The sequence below is a fragment of the Chlorocebus sabaeus genome, chromosome 1, assembly GCF_047675955.1.
Source record: "Chlorocebus sabaeus isolate Y175 chromosome 1, mChlSab1.0.hap1, whole genome shotgun sequence".
Taxonomy (NCBI): Eukaryota; Metazoa; Chordata; class Mammalia; order Primates; family Cercopithecidae; genus Chlorocebus; species Chlorocebus sabaeus.
This window is the reverse complement of record NC_132904.1, coordinates 97,473,380-97,492,581: the sequence shown is the minus strand read 5'-3', so window position 1 is coordinate 97,492,581 and position 19,202 is coordinate 97,473,380. Positions and strand designations below refer to the sequence as shown.

At 36.5% G+C, this 19,202-nt stretch overlaps 1 protein-coding gene and 1 non-coding gene across 3 annotated transcripts in view; both read right to left on the bottom strand.

Moving 5' to 3' along the window:
• Positions 1–19,202, bottom strand: part of ARHGAP42 (Rho GTPase activating protein 42) — a 314,274-nt gene that overhangs the window by 52,894 nt on the left and 242,178 nt on the right. For both annotated transcript variants that reach the window (XM_038005287.2, XM_073020535.1), the window contains exons 7-9: positions 8,762–8,866; positions 5,621–5,750; positions 333–433 (exon numbers count right to left, since the gene is read on the bottom strand). In XM_038005287.2, the coding sequence (XP_037861215.2) occupies positions 333–433; positions 5,621–5,750; positions 8,762–8,866 (336 nt within the window). The remainder of the gene's footprint in view (positions 1–332; positions 434–5,620; positions 5,751–8,761; positions 8,867–19,202) is intronic.
• Positions 7,568–7,672, bottom strand: LOC119626652 (small nucleolar RNA U13). Its single transcript, XR_005242810.1, has one exon. It is a non-coding gene; the product is annotated as a small nucleolar RNA U13 (small nucleolar RNA).

Below are 19,202 nucleotides of genomic sequence, written 5' to 3'. Positions count from 1 at the left end.
TCCCTCCCTGGGCTGCTAGCCAACCAACAGCATAGACAAATAGCTCTGCTGCCGGAAATGTAAGATGATACCTCTGTAATCTACTGAAGGATCACTACATTTAACTCGACTGCTTATAAAGATGTCATGGCCAAGTTAAAAGAAGACCCTGGCTACTCTTTTCAAGTCATTCAGCTCATAAAAATGAGAGAAAACATTTGACTTTCTTTTTTTTTTTTTGGTAAATGTGTACATATTAACAAGAGAAACAAATGTGATTTTTTTTTTCTTTTAATTCCATTACTTAAATAACAAACAGTTTAAAAAGCAAACAAAAAACAAAACTAACTCACCATTTTCCCACTGGATTTCATTTCTGAAACGCTCATTGTAAATGTTTTACTTCCCTTATCATATGTACAATAATGTTTAATCCATGTAAAACCAAGTGGACCTAGTGTAAGGAAAGAAAACATATTTTCAGATTTTGTTAATAAATGATTTGTATCAAAGTTTGCACATTCTCCGGTGCTATGATACACAACTGAGTATCTCCATATACCATGCTAGTTTGTAACATTTACTGTGCATGAGAAAGAACAGAGAGACAGCAGTATAGGATAGAGAGTCTTAGAATCAGACAATGCGGCTTTACTTGTAGCTCTGACACCGACTTTGTAAAACTTGTAAGTTACTTTGGATCTGAACTTCAGTTATCCCATCTGTAAAAGTGGTATACTTGTACCCCATAGAGGTAGGAAGAATGAGGAATAAGAGTCTGAATTGTTAAAAATGGTCTCCTAACTTCTACCTGTATTCTTTACTCTCGTAACTGTCAGATATATATTGTTAAAAATGTAGCCAGGTCACTTCACTCCTGTGTTCAGAACCCTCTAGTGCCTTCCCATCTTAGTCCCGATAAAAATCAAAGAGCCTATTATCCACAAGGTTCCAAGTGAGTGGCCTCCCATTCTTTTCCCCATCTCACATCCCACTGCTTTCTGCCTTGTGCACTCAGTTCCAGCTACACTGCCCCGCTTGCTGGTCTTTGAACACAATGGAGGCACTCCTACCCAAGGGCATTTGCAGTTGCTGTTTCCCAGGCCTGGACTACTTTTCCTTTAGATACCTGCATGACTTGCACTGTTACCTCCCTTCAGGCCTTTTCCTAAATGTAGCTTTCATAATATGGCCTTTCCTGGGGAGAAGATCTAAACACCCTCACCTTGATACTTACCTCTCTTTCTTGCTTTCATTTCTTAGCGATTATCACTGTCTGAAATATGATTTGTTTCACTAATTTAGGCCATTTATTGTGTGTCTCTGCCACAAGATTTTAAGAATCTATGTGAGCAGGAACATGTGATGTTCAGCTGACTAGACTATGAATTGTTAATCCTTACAACAGAGCCAGACATACAGTTGTCAGTCAATATTGACAAACGAATAATGAATAAAGGAATGAATCATGTATCTAAGACTTTACTAAGTTCTAAGACTTTACTGACCTTAGAGTTATTTCCTCTTACTCCTAATCTGGAAAAAACAAATTCAAATTACTCTTTAAAATGAAAATAATTTCCACTATCTATATGAGAAGGAACTTGTATGTGTAATGTTCACTTTCTTTTCCCCCCAAAATACCATGTAACCCTTTCCCATAGCACCCATGTTATTGTCCAGTATTCCCCTCCTTAGGGAATTTACCATAGAGTAGAATGCATTGTTAGTTCAATGCTTCCATGACCATGGTGGAAGACCTTCAGTCTTCCCATAGGGAAGCCAAGTATCCTGCATCCAAGCACCATAGAGGGCTGAGTGGATTGACAATGGTGCTTATTTTCTATGTATTAATAGTATCTCCATCCAGGGACCCATCTTGCTTAACACCTGAATTTTTCTAGCAGCTACTATGCACATGCTTTTGCTGGCTTCATTTCAGAACCATGTTTAAAAGAAAGAAATTGAAATATTAAAACGTACCTCTTGAGAAAAGTGTTTCATGAGCCATTTAATTTTTTTCTTTAATAATAATGCCCTTGGTATCAAGTTTAATACTTAAGCCACTCCAGATTTTAAAATTGCAGGGTGCAGCCATACACTTTATCATCACAAAAGACTATTACAATTAACTTCAATTCCGTTTGGGGACCATTTCACACTATAATACTTAATAATACTTGTTGATAATTCTGTTACATGTGATGTAAAATACCTAAAGACTTAAGAGCTAATTAGTGGAAAGTGACTGGATAGATACTCTCATATGTAGTGACTTCATTATGTAGGTAGTAATATATGAAGCAATATTAGCTATAATTTTAAAATAGAAATGCTGCAATGCTCTGATGACATTTTAAACCAAAGACCCTTTTACCTGCCTCCATCTTAAGTTCAGAACCTCCTGCATGTAATCCTCGAGTTTGCTGCAAACACATGCTGCTTTCTTTAAAGCTGATTGGCACTAGGCCAGGGCAGATGCTCTTAGACAAGCAATTCTAAAGTCCCCAAAAGTGTCTGGGAAAATAAAAATTGATTACAGCTCTAAAGTTGCAAAATAAAAGCTGTTTAATTATCTTACCCAGTAATCACTTAAGTTGCTAAGATGAATATTTGCAGTGTGGAAGGGGAATGAACATTCATTGAATACCTTCTTAGTGCCCATATTTTATCTAAGAACCTTTATACCAGACATTATAAAGAACATTTTAAGAAAACAGCCTGCGACCTAGAGATGGCAGTACTTTCATCAATAGGGCATGTGACTGAAGTTGTTCTTTTTAGAGAAATGATATTTTCAAGCTGTTTTAAGAATTAAATGAGACTGGCAGGCATGGTGGCTTACGCCTATAATCCCAGCACTTTGGAAGGCCGAGGCGGGTGGATCACAAGGTCAGGAGATCGAGACCATGGTAAAACCCTGTCTCTACTAAAAATACAAAAAATTAGCCGGTCGCGGTGGCGGGTGCCTGTAGTCCCAGCTACTCAGGAGGCTGAGGCAGGAGAATGGCGTGAACCCGGGAGGCGGAGCTTGCAGTGAGCCGAGATTGCACCACTGCACTCTATTCTGGGCGACAGAGAAAGACTCCGTCTCAAAAAAAAAAAAAGAATTAAATGAGACAAATATAAATTGCAAAGAATAGTAAGAGCCCATAGTAAGCACAGTATTATTATTATTGACACTACCAAGAAGAGAGACATTTTACATATGATATCTCTAATTCTTGCAATATTATGACAGGGGTTTAAATCCCTCTCTTTTATAAATGAAGAGAGACTGAGCTCAGAAAACTATTGGCACAAGTCACAGGTCAGCACAGGCATGGAATCTCAATATGGCTCTTACTCTGGAACCCCTGGCTCTTTCGGTTACACTGAAGTCTAGCAGAATGTGATTTAATGCATGCCTTGAAGTGGACAACATAAACACCCCATATTCGGGTAGAGTAGAACTCTGTCTAAACAGTGAGTTAAGCCTACCCCATCACATCTATCTCCATTTATCACTCAATTTATGGCTTTGATATTTATTTGACATCGATCACTGGCTGCTAATTGTGTAAGTGTGTATTATGCTTTAAACTACAGAATGAAAACTTGAAGTCAAGTATTTATCTCATTTTTGTCCCCCACAAGAACTTATCTACCCAGCGATAGCAAGTGCACAATTGATACATCTTAGTAAACTGGTTAGATTGTTTTTTTTGTAAACACTTTCAAAGATCCCAAGTGAGAAGGGGCTTTGGGTATTTTCTCCTCATATAAAAATAATTCCAAAAGCATATAAATATATTCCTTTTTCTTTAGATCCCTTGGCAAAGGGAATAGGGGAAGATGATAGGTGAGAAAAGACAGGAGGAAGAGATTATAATGAGGCAAGAGAGAACTTCTGAAGGTGATGAATGTGTTCATTATGTTGTAGTGTAGAGATGGCTTCACAGGTGCATGCACATGGCAAAATTTATCGAAAAATGTTTTAAACAGGTGCAATTAATTTATGCCAATTAGACCCAATAAAGCTATAAAATAATACAGGCAGATACAGATCAAATCAAGATGGAAATTGTCTTGGGGGAGGAAAAATATGAACAAAGAGAGTTTTAATAAGGAGAATTGAACTGTGAGACCCTCCAATTCAGACACTGCTAAGGGTCCATCACAACAGGGGCATAACTGAAGAAGGCTTTTAGAAGGACCTGCTGGAAGCGCTGTGTGTTTAGGATAAAATATTGTGTGCCCACAAAGATTTTAGCAACTGTGTAACACCTAGAAAAATATTCAAGAAACAAAATATCAGATCACAATGAATAAAAAAATCCAAGGATGGCACCTCCTCTACCACTTGCATGTTTACTTCCCTCATTGGCAACAAATTCTTCCAGTGGCCAAATATTTTATTGGTAGAAAATGTGAGGTCCTTTCAATGTACTGTCACATGAAGGCTCTCAAACCTGGACAAAATCATTTAAAATAAATATTCAAAAATTTCCTTAGAGTCCTTTCCAGGCTTAAGTAAAAAACATAACAATTAAAAAACAAGAATAAAAATTTCCTTAGAGTCCTAAATGAAATCTATATACCCTATTGACAAGCCAAGGGACTGGTAATTTTTCATGAACTGGGGGGAGGGTAAAAGCTACTTATTATGCACTAATTATAGAGTACCTAGGCAGATCACTAGTTTTATCATGTTTAGATATGAAAACAGTAGACTGGCCAAGGTAGATAGTTATGAGAGAGAAAAATCCTAAAACCCAGATCTCTTGAGCCGACGTTCCTCTATCATCAAGTCCATGCAGTAATAAATGTTTGCAGAGTCTACTGGATCAAATCAAATTTGTGTGTGTCCTGCTCTCCAACAAATGAGCATCACTTAATCATGTTGCACATACAGTGTATCAAAAGCCTTTCACATTGGTCCACCATGGGCTGGAAACACACACAACTGTGTCTTCACCAAAAACAGCACAAGAATGATGCCTTAGGGCATATCCGGTTTGAAAGTGTTGATGTAGTCAAAATAGTCCAACTAGTTCGACTTAATGACAAGTAACAGGCACAAAAAAAACTCCAGTTATACAAGTTTGAATGGCTTTTTAATATTTTTGAGAGAAAAATGTCCTCAGTGTGAGGCAATTATAATCATGCTCTATTGGCTTTGGTATTTATTTCCAAACCTCAAGAAGTAAAGAGTGCCAATTTGACATTACCATGATTACCAATTTTACACCTGAAAACTGACAGGGCACAAAATTAAATAAAATAATGCCAACAGAGGGTAAAACTATTATCACAGTCACCAGGATGATTCATCCCAATAAAGGCTTTGGTTTGCAATTTTCCATGAAACTTTAAGTTGAGATTAAATATCACAATTAAATGCTAAAACGGAACTCATGTTATGGTATGAGTGAAGACTGTAAGTTCCAAGTTCAACAATATGCCAACTTAGACATCCTGATGGCAAAATGTGGAAAAGCTTCCTCACTTTGGTTGTAGTTGGGGGGAAAGTAGATATAAAGCTGTAAGAAATTTCAGTCCTCCTACTTGAAGGAAATACTATTAACCAAGTCACATCTCATGGAAATATTAATAGATGGCTAAGTCATAAGAGGCGTGAAGTTATGTCTTTGTGACTCACGTTTCTCCTGGACATATAGATAGCCTTCCATCGTCCACTGGCTGGGTGGTCTGTAGTCCTGGTTGGCAGATTTCATCCTTTGCATCAACCGCTCTACCTCTTGTCGAGTACTTTCAAAATTATTCCTCGTCTTAAGTAAATAGAAACAATAATTTCAGTCACTGTTTTCTACCAAGTTTCAGAAACACCCAGACTAATATTTTGTTTAGCTTTTATTTATTTATTTTTGAGACAGAGTATCACTCTGTCACCCAGGTGCGATCACGGCTCACTGCAACCTTGACCTCCTGGGCTCAAGTGAGCCTCCTGCCTCAGTCCCCACAAGCAGCTGGGACTACAGGCACACACCATCACACCTGGCTAATGTTTTGTAGAGATGGGGTGTCACTATGTTTCCCAGGCTGGTCTCAAATTCCTGGGCTCAGCGATGTGTTTGCCTCCCAAAGTGCTGGGATTACAGGTGTGAGCCACCTGACTGGCCCAGAAAACTGTTTCAAAACTACAAATCGTACAAAGATGACCTTGATTCTTTTGGCACTATTCACCACATCTATATCTTTGTGACATTGGGTCCCAAGGTCTGATTTTGAACCGATTTAGTGAAAACTTCTCTGAATGACCTTCTGCATGTTTCTCTTTGAATTTCTCTCTGTGTGTGTGTGTGTGTGTGTGAGACTTTCTTCCTATTTTCACACTCCAACATTATTACTTAGAGGGTAAACTACGGCAATTTAAAAAATATAGGATGCACTACGTAAAATTTGAATTCCCTAAATACCTAAGGTAAAAAACAGATATATAGGAACTTAGTTTCTTTTGATGGAAAACACAAAATAAGTTCATATACTTTTGATACATGTGGCATTGAACAAATCAAGAAAAACGGTTTGTCACCACAGTTCCAAACGCTATTTTCGAAGAAACATCATGTAGCTTTATTTACTAGCACAGGTATTATTAAGAGGTGAGTGTATAAATTAACTCATAAAAATCAACAGGTTTCCAAGTTCTAACTTCTTCTGTGGCAAGAAATAGATTACTCACTTTATATCAAGTTTATTTAAGCTATAGGAAGAATCAGGCTTCTCTCTATGAATACCTCTTTTGCATTACCTCAAAAATATGCTTCTGAAGATACAATAATCACCATCACCTAACTCTAAGGAGTTTATGCCTCATTGAAGAAAAAAATCTCAAAATGAGCAAAATTTTATTGTTACTTTCATTATTTTTGTCTTTCAAGCATAAGGGTCTAACTTTTTTCCCCTCAATTCCTTACCTCTCTCCTATTCCTGAATCCTAGGAATCTTAATGTAATTTTATTTAATGTGGAAGTATATCATAAAGATACTTCAGCTTTTATAATTTTCCCTTTTAATAGTAACTGTAAAAGCCTAAATACATTCCATATGGAAAAACAATAGAATGAATCAAATGTGAAATTGATTCTGCTAGAAACTCTAAGTTAAATAAAAGCTAAAACTCAAAACACAAGGGAATACATCCCCTTACACATTTCTTATGGGACATTCTAACTCTGTAGTTTTATTTACTGGACATTTCCACAACGGCAAGAACTAGATAAGCAGAAAAACATACACTTTGTAGAAAATTAAGCAAAGGTTTTTCAAATGATTTGGGCTATATAGTACTTGACAATCAGGGTTTCAGTTATAGTGAAACCTCAACAATTAGGACATCATTATTTGTCAGGTTTGATAACGTGAAATGGCTTGGCCCAACTTTTGGGTGTGTTTTTATGTCAATGCAAGTGTTGCTCAGCATTTGAACATCAGAATTCATATAATGATGTAATCAGAGACTAAAAGGATTGATTAGACTACTTTGCAAAATAAATTCTGATAGAAATAGATGACCTGTATGGAAATAATTCTCACTTTAAAAATTTTTTTTATTTTGTATTTCTTTTTTCTTTTTTTTTTTTCAGGTTAGACAGGTAATGTGCTGAGATTGTAACAAGGTTCAGAGGGTGGCACGTCTCACACATGTGCGTGAACACCCGGACACCATGCCCATGAACCACAAAAGGATCTCTCGCTTATATCTCAAAGCAGTTATTTTGAATGGCTCAAAACCACATTCAAACCTGTTATTTGAAAATAATAAACAGCAGATATTTTATATTCAATTTCAGAGAAAGATGAGATCTTTGTTATTAAAGTACAATCCTTTATTTCACAAATAAAGAAATTTTGTTCTCTTAAAAATGAGACTTCTCAGGCTAGGCACGGTGGGTCACACCTGTAATCCCAGCACCTGGGAGGCCGCGGTGGGTGGGTCACCTGAGATCGGGAGTTCGAGACCAGCCTGACCAACATGGTGAAACCCTGTCTCTACCAAAAATACAAAATTAGCCAGGTGTAGTGGTGCATGCCTGTAATCCCAGCTATTTGGGAAGCTGAGGCAGGAGAATTGCTTGAACCCGGGAGGCGGAGGTTGCGGTGAGCCAAGATCATGCCATTGCACTCCAGCCTGGGTGACAAGCGAAACTCCATCTTAAAAAAAAAGACTTCTCTAAGGTCTTGTTTTCTTATTTCCAGTATTTTCTTTTCTAGTTTTCTTGAGGTATAATTGACAAATAAAAATTGTATAGTTAACATGTACAATGTGATGTTTTAATATATGTATACATTATGAAATTATCACAATCAATTAATATATCAATCACCATATAGTTACCATCTGTGTATGCTGAGAACATTTAAGACCTAAACTCTTAATAAATTTCAAGTATTCAATACAGTATTATTAACTGTAGCCACAATACTGCAAATTAGCTCTCCAAAGTTATTCATCCTGCATCACCCAGTAAATTATTAAGAACGCTGGATGAAGGCAAAAGTTAATAAACTTTCAAGTGTCTCCAACTGGGTAATATTTTTATAAAATTTGCTAGTATAAATTTTTCTAAGATTAGGGTTTTGTGGGGTGTATTTTCCACTAGCATCTAGAAAAAAATTGTAATACATTTATAAAGTGGTTTTTCTTAATTCTTGAATTTTACTATACTTAGGCAAGTATTTGAAAGATTCCAAGGTTCAACTTGGTTATAACTTAGTTGTCCTGTGAAATCAGATTTGCAGATTTGCTGAGAGACAGTAAGAACAGGTATACTCTTACATTCTGCAAGTTGAACTGCAGCTGTTGCTTATACGGTGCAAATTCCTGGGCAAGTTCATATCCCTCGTGGTAAAAAGTAAATAAGCCCTGAAGAAATGACAAAAGCTGCAAAGATAAAGAGATAAAGAACCATGAAAATGTGTTTTAATGATCATTTAATGATATAAAATAGGGAGAAAATTATATTTCATTATAATTCCTCAAACTAATACATTTTCAATGGCTTTGGCAAGGCAGGCAATAGATTTACAATTATAAAACAGAAACCACAAAAGGATTTTTATTTCCCTTTTGGGAGACAGTAATTTAACTTTTGAGGCTGATCAAGGACTTTTGTCATGTTAACTATTCTGCTATTCAAATGCATTGAAGAAATATCCAGAAGAGACCACTAAGATAATGACTAAAGTATAATAGCATAGATCCCACCCTGGTAGAACTTCTAATCTAAACAAGGGGATAAAAGATGTGCGATGTAAGGAAGAGCAAACCAGTAAATCACAGATAAGAAGTACCCAAGGGAAGGAATGGGCATTTGGCCAGATGAAATTAAGAGAAAGTATCACAAGGTGGCAGTACTGATTTGAGTATTGAATAGACAACATTTTAGCAAAGGAATGTGAAGAACTCAGAGGGAATTGGTGAGCAAAATCACTGAACTAGATAACACAGAGCTTTCATTTCTGAGAAAGTTAATCTTTACAAAGTCATAATTTCTTTTTTTTTCTTTTTTTTTTTTTTTTGAGACGGAGTCTCGCTCTGTCGCCCAGGCTGGAGTGCAGTGGCGCAATCTCGGCTCACTGCAAGCTCCGCCTCCCGGGTTCACGCCATTCTCCTGCCTCAGCCTCCTGAGTAGCTGGGACTACAGGCGCCCGCCACTGCGCCCGGCTAGTTTTTTTCTATTTTTTAGTAGAGACGGGGTTTCACCATGGTCTCGATCTCCTGACCTTGTGATCCGCCCGCCTCGGCCTCCCAAAGTGCTGGGATTACAGGCGTGAGCCACCGCGCCCGGCCCAAAGTCATAATTTCTATGATCCTAACTTTCTAATCTCAAATTCATATGCGTATTTATGTTTTTATCCATAAATTAAGACAGACTCTCCATGGAATTATAGGACACAGGTTATATGGAACATTATATTGGAAAAAAAAATAATTTAAACATTTTCATTTCATTCACAGCGATTTTATTTCACAGACTTGTATACTAACCTAATCTTTCCCGCAACCTCTTCCTGCGATAAAGTTAGAAAACATTTTTGAAAAGTCACTCATAACTTATCTGTAACTTATTATTTTAAATTAAGGAAGAAACACAATTTGAAACCGTTTTCTCATGTAAATAACATGCAGCCACCTCCTCTGTCTGGGTAGGCAGGGAGGATTCAGCTAAGCATCAGGCACATGTGCTACGATTTCCAACAGATAAACACTGGTTCTATCTGAAAACAATGACCTCATGCTTTTCTTCCTACAAACAAAGTCATGTTCATTTCAGAAAACATTTTCAAGCCATTTTTGTTGTTATATGTTAAGGACTTTTCTTCTCTTGTTCAAACAGTTCTGATACTGCACCAAAATGTAGCATTTGCCCTTTTATAAATATTTTACACTGTCAGTTTTATGTCATCTAATACTTACTATCAAACCTAAATATTCAATAGATTACAATGATGCTATATCAAATTATCCAGTAAAATACATAGTCTACCTGAATGCATACAATATGGCATAAACAAAACTGCAGCTTAAATTGGATTAAAAAAACCTTTAATAAAGGTTTGCATATATAGATTTAGAGCTTTTCAGAGAGAAAAGAAAATACTTTTGAAATATATATGTTATACATATATATAATAGTAGTCTTCTAAACATCCAACTAACAGTTTATGAAGTTGCTAAGGAAGTATTGTTTCATGTTTTACCATTTATATTAATCCACAATTAAACTGTCTTGTTACAAACTGGATGCTATACAAAGCAGGTGCTGCTTTAAAAGCATCATCAGTATAAAAGTTAATTAAACTTGTAAAGAAGATTTTAAGAATATCTGTGGTAAATCTTCTATAAAACAATGAATCCCCTGAGATCCATCTTTTCTAATATTCTTGGTTTCTAGAACATGGAAAAAAGACAAAGCACACTGATGTTTTCAGAAGCATGAAGTAAACCATTCCGAACCACACCCAGAATACTGCTAAAAATTCTAACAAATGGTCAATTATGATTCTTTGGCCACAGAAGTTTCCAATACATTCAAATTGCTATGCCATAGCTTGATGCTCCAGCCCTAAAGTACTAATACTAATCTGAAAACATGAAATCCAAAACACTCCAAAATCCAAAATTTTTAGAGCACTGTCATGATACCACAAGTGAAAAATTCCACACCTGATACTTTTGCTTTCTGGTGGTTCAATATATACAAATTGTGCTTCATGCACAAAATTATTAAGAATATTGTATAAAATAAAATTATCCTCAGGCTATGCGTATGAGGTGTATAGGAAACATAATGACTTTCATGTTCAGACTTGGGTCCAATTCCCAAGCTAGCTCATTATGTATATGCAAATATCCGAAAATATGAAAAAAATCGGAAACACATCTAGTCCTAAACATTTTGGATAAGGAATGTCAATGCGTATCCTATTTCAAAAGACTAGACCTCTGGAGAAGATGCTGGGTGCACTCCAGGGAACTACCTGTGAGATGCTCCCTCATGCGACGGGCCGCTGCATGATTGCAGATTCACTGAACCACATGTGGGTCGCCCTAACCAAAACTCTTATGGACGTATTTTCACACAGATTTTGATAAACCAATATTTCCCACTAAACTCTGCTTTTAAATTCTTAGTCATGTTCTAAAAAGTAAGATCCTGGTACCCTCATCTTATTCAGATTATTCCATATCCATAGCATTTTATATGCAGCCAACTTCAGTCGAGAGGAAAATAAACCCATTGGCAGCTTCTAGCAGAATTCAGATTCACTTAGCAGCAGACAAATATCTTTTAATCTCATAAAGCACGCTGAGCACCCACTAGGAAATGTACAATCCTATGGAAGGCACATAAGAATTATGTACAAAAAACCATCCACCTTTTCCTTTTTATTCCACGTCTTTGGAAGCAGCACTTGGGTTTATTGAAGATCGCATTATGAAAAACCTGCCTCTAGATGGCAGCAAAGTTAAATGTTTTATAGGTCTGAATCCTATACTTGTTCATTTCATCCTCTACAAAATTCCAAGATGTGAAATGAAAGGAACTGAACACGACAGCCTGAAAAGCTTTAAGAATTGCACTTCCCACAGATCATTTTCTTAGGTGAATCTGCCTAAACGGCTGGGATGTGAGGGAAAAACTATGGTTTCAGTTTACCCTAAAGTAAATTTGACATTTAAAATAATAACAGTAATCATAATAACAACTACAAACTCATAGATAGACAGAATAGTTTGAATACTAAGAAAGTTCCTTTTAACATTGGGGAAATCTCATATAGCACTTTATTATTCCCAAGGGTATAGAACCAAATTACTTGTCATTCCAATAACCCAACCAATTGGAAAAACTGATACCGTACTTACAGATAAATGATCTTTAAAATAACCCCATTACAAGCCAGAAAAGGAACAAATACTCATAATTTCCCAGCCCATTAGTAACCAATTAACTAAATGCAGTATGAATGTGGCACTTCCAAAAGTGTCAAGCCTTAAGTTACCACTGATGATGTAAATGGCAAATAATAGTAAGAGTTAAGAAAAGGGGTTGGTGAGATGAAGAGCCTCTAAGTGGTAGATATAGTAATTTCAGATAACTGTTGCTCAGACAGAGAACCATTGAAGTGTGAATGCTTTTACAAGGATGTGATTCACTCCTACATGCTTGCCCTCTTTTCTGACCGACAACAATCAATTATTACAATGACCTCTTTTCTTTAGCTTATTAAAATTCCCAAAGTGGTAGAGACATCCCATCTTCCTAGAGCAGCATTGCCAATCATGCTCTGAATTTGTTCTTGAGTTTAATGGAACCCTCACAATTTCTACAGAGCCCGTCCACCAGCTTTACCAACAAAGTAAGGTTAGTTGTCAAATATAATTCAGTAACCATCTTTCACCACTAAGAACTGTAAGCATAAACCCTTCTCTCCTAAGAAATGAATCACTGCTTAAAATACTGAACACTCCACTCCCACAGTTAATGTCATATTTAATGATAAAAGAGTGAATGTGTTCCTTCTCCACCCAAGATCAGGAAGAAGATAAAGATGCCCATTCTTGACACTTCTAATATTGTGCTCCAGCTTCTAGTCAAAAAAAACTAAGCAAGAAAAAGAAATAAAAGGCATCCAGATGAGAAAAAAAAAAAAGAAAAAGCATCTCTGTTTGCAAATGTCATGATCTCATATATATAAAATCCCACAAAATCCAGGGCAAAGCTATTACAACTAATAAACAAGTTTAATAAGATTGCAAGATGCAAAGACCAATATACAAAAATCAGTTGTATTTCTATACACTTGCAATGAACAATCTGAAAATAAAGTTAAGAAAACAATGTCATTTACAATAGCTTCAAAAAAATAAACTACTTGGGAAAACTGACTTAACAAAAGACGTATAAAAGTTATGCTCTGAAAACTGTAAAATACTGTATAAAGAAATTAAGGAAGGTCAAAATAAATGGAGAGTATCTCATGTTCATAGACTGGATAACTTAATATTGTTAAGATGGTGATATTCCCCAAATTGACATACATATTCTACATAATCCCTGTCAGAATTTCAGCTGACTTCTTTGTAGTAATTGACAAGCTGATTCTAAAATTTACAGGTAACTGCAAGGAACCCCAACCAGTAAAAAAAAAAAAAAAAATCTTAACAAGAAAACAACAACAAAAAACACTTCAAAACTTAACACAAGACAACAGTAATCAGCACAGTGTGATACTGGCATAAGGGTCAACCGAAACCATCATCTTTCCTCACATTCCAGCCACTAAAGCAGACATAATAAATCAGTGTAATGGAATTGAGAGTCTATTATACACATACATTCTATCATCATCTGATTTTCAACAAGAGTAGTACGACCACACAAGGGAGAATAAATAGCCTTTTCAACAAATTATTCTAGGATAACTGCATAGCCAAATGCAAAGGAATGAAGTTGAAGCCCCTACCTTATGGCATAGACAAAAAATTACCTGAAAATGGATCAAGGACTTAAATTTAAGACATAAACTATGAAACACTTAGAAAAAAGATAGGAATACATCTCTATGATGTGTTTGGCAATGGATTCTTAGATACGACACCAAAAGCACAAACAACAACAACAACAAAATACACAAACTGCATCAAAATTAAAAACTCATGCTTCGATGTACACTGTCATGAAAATTGAAAGAAAACTAACAGAATGGAGGAATATATTTACAAAAATCATTTATCTGACAAGGGGCTTCTATGCAGAATACACAAACAACTCTTATAATTAAATAATAAAAAGACAAATAACCTAGTTTAAAAATAGGCAAAGAAACTGAATAGACATTTCTCGAAAGAAAATATATGAATGGTCAAAAAGCATTTGAAAGATTCTTGACTTATTAGTCATCAGAGAAATCGAAATCAAAACCACAGTGAAATCTAAGTTCACCTCTCTAGGATGGCTAGACACAAAAAGTGAGATAATAGCAAGTGTGTGTGAGGGACATGGAGAAACTGTATCCCTCACATACCACTGGTGGGAATGTCAAAGGGTGCAGTTATTTTGGTAGTCCCTCAGATGGTAAAACACACCGTTACCATATGACTCAGTAATTCTACTTCAAGAGAGGGAAAAATTTGTATCTACACGAAAATTTGTACATGAATGTTTATAACAGGCGTCCCCAATCCCTGGGCCGCAGACCAGTAAAGGTCATTTGCGGCCGGTTAGGAACCCAACTGCATGGCAGGAGGTGAGCTGTGGGTGAGCTCTGCCTCCTATCAGGTCAGTGCTGGCATTAGACTCTCATAGGAGTGGGAGGCCTATTGTGAACTGCGCATGTGAGGGATCTACGTTGTGTGCTTCTTATGAGAATCTAATGCCTGATGATCTGAGGTGGAACAGTTTCATCCCCAAACCCTTCCCTCCCCACCAATTTTTTCATGGAGAAATAGTCTTCCACAAAACTGGTCCCTGGTGCCACAAAAGGTTGGGAACAGCTGGTTTATAACATTATTCATAATAGTGAAAAGGTGTCCATTAACTAATATTTGGACAAGCAAAATGTGGTCTATCCATACAATAAAATATTATTTGGCCCTAAAGGGAAATGAAGTACTGATGCATGCTTTCAGATGGATGAACCTTGAAAACTGCATCTGAGTAAAAGAAGCCAATCACAAAAGGTCATCTGTTATACAATTTCATTTGTATGAAATGCCCAGAGTAGGCAAATTAATAGAGACAGAAAATAATTAGTGGTTTTCAGGATTGGGGGTTATGGGGTATACTGGGAAAGATAGCTAACGGATGTGATGTTTATTTTTAAGGTGATGAAAATACTTTAAATTTTTTTGTGGTGATTGTTGCACATATTTGTGAATATACTAAAGTCCCTTTGGATTTTATAGTTTAAATCAGTTGTCTATGTGGTATGTGAATTACATCTTTATGAAGTTTTTTTTTTTTCTTTTTTGAGACAAGGTCTCACCCTTTCACACAGGCTGAAGTGTAGTGGTGCGATTAGAGTTCACTGCAGTTTTGACTTTCCAGGCTCAAGTGATCCTCCCACCTCAGTCCCCAAGTAGCTAAGACTACAGGTGCATGCCACCATGCCCAATTCATTTTTGTAGAGGTGGGGTTTTGCCACGTTGCCAAGACTGGTTTTGAACTCCTGGGCTCAAACAATCCTCCCGCCTCAGCCTCCCAACTTGCTGGGATCACAGGTGTGAGCTACCATGCCTGGCCTGAAGTTGTTTTTAAAAAATAAAAATAAATACTTCCCATACACAAAGCACCATAATGCACTATAAGAAATCAAAATGTTATATAGTTCCATTCTTCACATTTGGCCATCTAAGCTTCTAAGAAGATTAGAAAAGTAAGGCAAAGTCAAGGCATCAATTTTCACACTGTAAAAGTGTCAGGCCTGTGAGTTAAATCTGTAGTCTTTGCAATTCCCTGCCTGGAGGAGACTTCGAGATAAACATCTTAAAGGATACCTTCAAAATGACTACAGATTGCTTTAAGTCTAATGCATAGATGTGCAAGGGAGTTCATGGCAAGAAAACAAAAAGATATACAAATCTAATCAAATAAATAATGAGAAACTTGAAGATAAAAAGAGAGCCAAGAATGGAAAGTGGCCAGTCAATGCTGGCCTGGAAAAGACTGCTTTTAAAATCAGAGGACAGAAGCACGAATGAATGAATGGACAGACATGCACACTGATTAATAAAACAAAGCCGTGGCCATCCATCGCCTCAGCATTGAAAAACATCATTGGAATTCCTGAAAAGATGGATTTCTGAGCATTCAAGAGGAAGGAATTCAGATGAAGAGGCCTGAGGTACACTTCGGTGGTAAAGGAACAGCATTGATGAATGGCCAGCTTATCTTTAGAGCTCAGTTGTAATAGAGAAGGTACTGTCACCAGCAAGGTGATAAAGTCCAGCAGAAGCTACATGATTGATTTCTATCAAATACATGGGATGCATTTTTCTTACTTTTATAAAATTCTGTTCATTAAATTATATCACAAATTTCCAATTTTCAATAACAGTACCCTGAACTTTAGATTTATCCATGAACTGTTGCAGATTTTATTTTTATTTAAAAGCTTTGCTATTTCATTTGATTACCCACAGATTTTAAACAGGATAGAAATTTAACCTTTAGTCCTACAGAGTTTCAAAAAACAATGATGCTACCTTATTTTTTTCCCTTTGATTTACTAAATTAAAGCTAATTGATTATATTGAAAAAGAAAAAAACTCAAAAGGTTAATTTTTCAAAATCTGCTCATCTATATACCAGCAGATGGATTTTTTAAAAAGACTTAGCCAGTAGCATTTCAATCTCAAAATTATTTAAGCTTTTTAAATTCAGAGACTCTAAAAAGTATTTTATAGTATACTTCTTGATAATAACAAGCTAAAACATGTTAGCAAATTAGGCAAAATTTTCTTCAGCAAAAAATTTAAATTGGATTTAGCAGTCCAAGGGAAGAACACCAAAAGCACTATATTTTAGTTTATATATGATGATTTATTTTCATTTTCTGCATTAACTTTAAACATTAATACAAAAAGACTATAATGGAGTCTAAAAGGAATACTGTAACATGAAAATGCTATTACAAAACTTACTCTACGCGTATATTTAGAAGGCTAAAATTAAAATGTGTTTTTAAAAAAGCTACCTGGGGCTTTAAAGCCACAACTAACAAAGGGATTCATAAGTGTTGTTTTCCTATCTAGCAATCACAGTATAAGTGAGGTACACACTGGCTGGTGCTTTATTGATGCTAACGATGTACCAGGTACAATACAAGCTCTCAACGCATTACCTGTGCTGGTTGATCCTCACCACGATCCTGGGAACTACACATTATTTTTGTCCTCAATATACAGATAAAAACCTAAGGCAGAGAATTTGTAAAATGTGCCATATTTGCACAGCTGTAAGATGTGGAGCCAAATTACATCTTATTCCAACTCATTTAGCTATGATACTTTCCGTCTCTGCTTACCAAAGGTAAATCTCTTATTTTCTTCTAATTTTAAGGAACTAACATAACTACACAGTATAATTTTCTAATCATCCATTTTATTTGGCCAGAGCAAATATTATCAGGAAGGATTAATTTCTGTAGTTAAGTGGCCACTAAGGAAGTGGTACTACACCATGACTTCGGATTTGGGTTCTGGGTTCCTATCTGCCACTTCAGATTTGTGGCCTTAGGCAACCAACAATCTTTCTGTAACTTAGCTTCTTCATCTAACAACTACTTCGTAATAATGCTGTTATGGATTTATGTGAGCTAACACAGAGAAAACACATAGCACATAGTAGTTGCTCACAAAACATACATCCAACTAAGTAGGCTTAAAGGACATAATCAACACATACACAAGTTTACAGCTGAAAGAATCATAAGGCAGATGAGTCATAATAAGATTCCGTTTTCTAAGCCACAAACCTTTATGTACCGTGAAATACTTCTGAGACCTCTGGGCTCCTCCACAACTCTTACTTAAGCTGTTTGTGTTCAGAGTACTTCTAGAACTGCTTCTTCTAATCCATAAAAGTTCTCATAAACCTCAGGCAGCTCTGAGCAGTAGGTGAATATTATAACCAAGAGTCAGGAGATGTTTCTCCCTCCCTGATCTCTTTCCCCCATCATAAACCTAAACTTATGTATCTTGTTGACACATCTGAAAGGATGAGCCTGCTGTTCAACAGAAACATAATATGAACCACAAATGAAGCCAATGTGTAATTAACTAGTCTCACTCTGTCACCCAGGCTGGTGTGCAGTGGCGTGATTTTGGCTCACTGCAATCTCCACTTCCAGGGTTCAAGTGAATCTCGTGCCTCAGCCTCCCGAGTAGCTGGGATTACAGGCACCCATCACCACGCCTGGCTAGTTTTTGTATTTTTAGTAGAGACGAGGTTTCACCATGTTGGCTAAGCTGGTCTTGAGCTACTGGTTTCAAGCGATCTGCCCGCCTCAGCCTCCTAATGTGCTGGGACTACAGGCGTGAGCCACCGTGCCCGGCTAGTAAACATATTTTAAATACTTAAAAAAAAAAAAAGTGAAATAAATTTGAATAATTTATTTTAATACAATATATCCAAAATAGCATTTCAACCTGTAATCAGTATAAAAGAGGTATTAATGAGCTATTGTCCATTTTTTCATACTAAGATTCTGCAGGTTGATGTTGATTTTATACTTACAACACATCCTAACTTAGACTAGCTATGGGTAATTATTACCATACAGAATGGTGGGTCTAGAAAAAACCAGTGAGCTATAATCCCTTTCTATATAAAATATAATAAACTGGAAAAAAGATGGCTCTTAAACTTGCATAGCTTATAGACAACTGAGTTTAAAAAACTGATTTCAGGCCAGGCATGGTGGCTCACCCTGTAATCCCAGCACTTTGGGAGGCCGAAACAGGTGGATCACCTGAGGTCAGGAGTTCGAGACCAGCCTGGCCAATGTCGTGAAACTCTGTCTCTACTAAAACTAAAAAAATTATCTGGGTGTGGTGGTGTACGCCTGTGATTTCAGCTACTCGCTCACGAGGCTGAGGTAAGAGAATCGCTTAAACCTGTCAGGTGCAGGTTGCAGTGAGCTGAGATTATGCCACTGCACTCCTGCCTGGGCAATAGGGCAAACTCCATCTCAAAAAACACCAAACACTG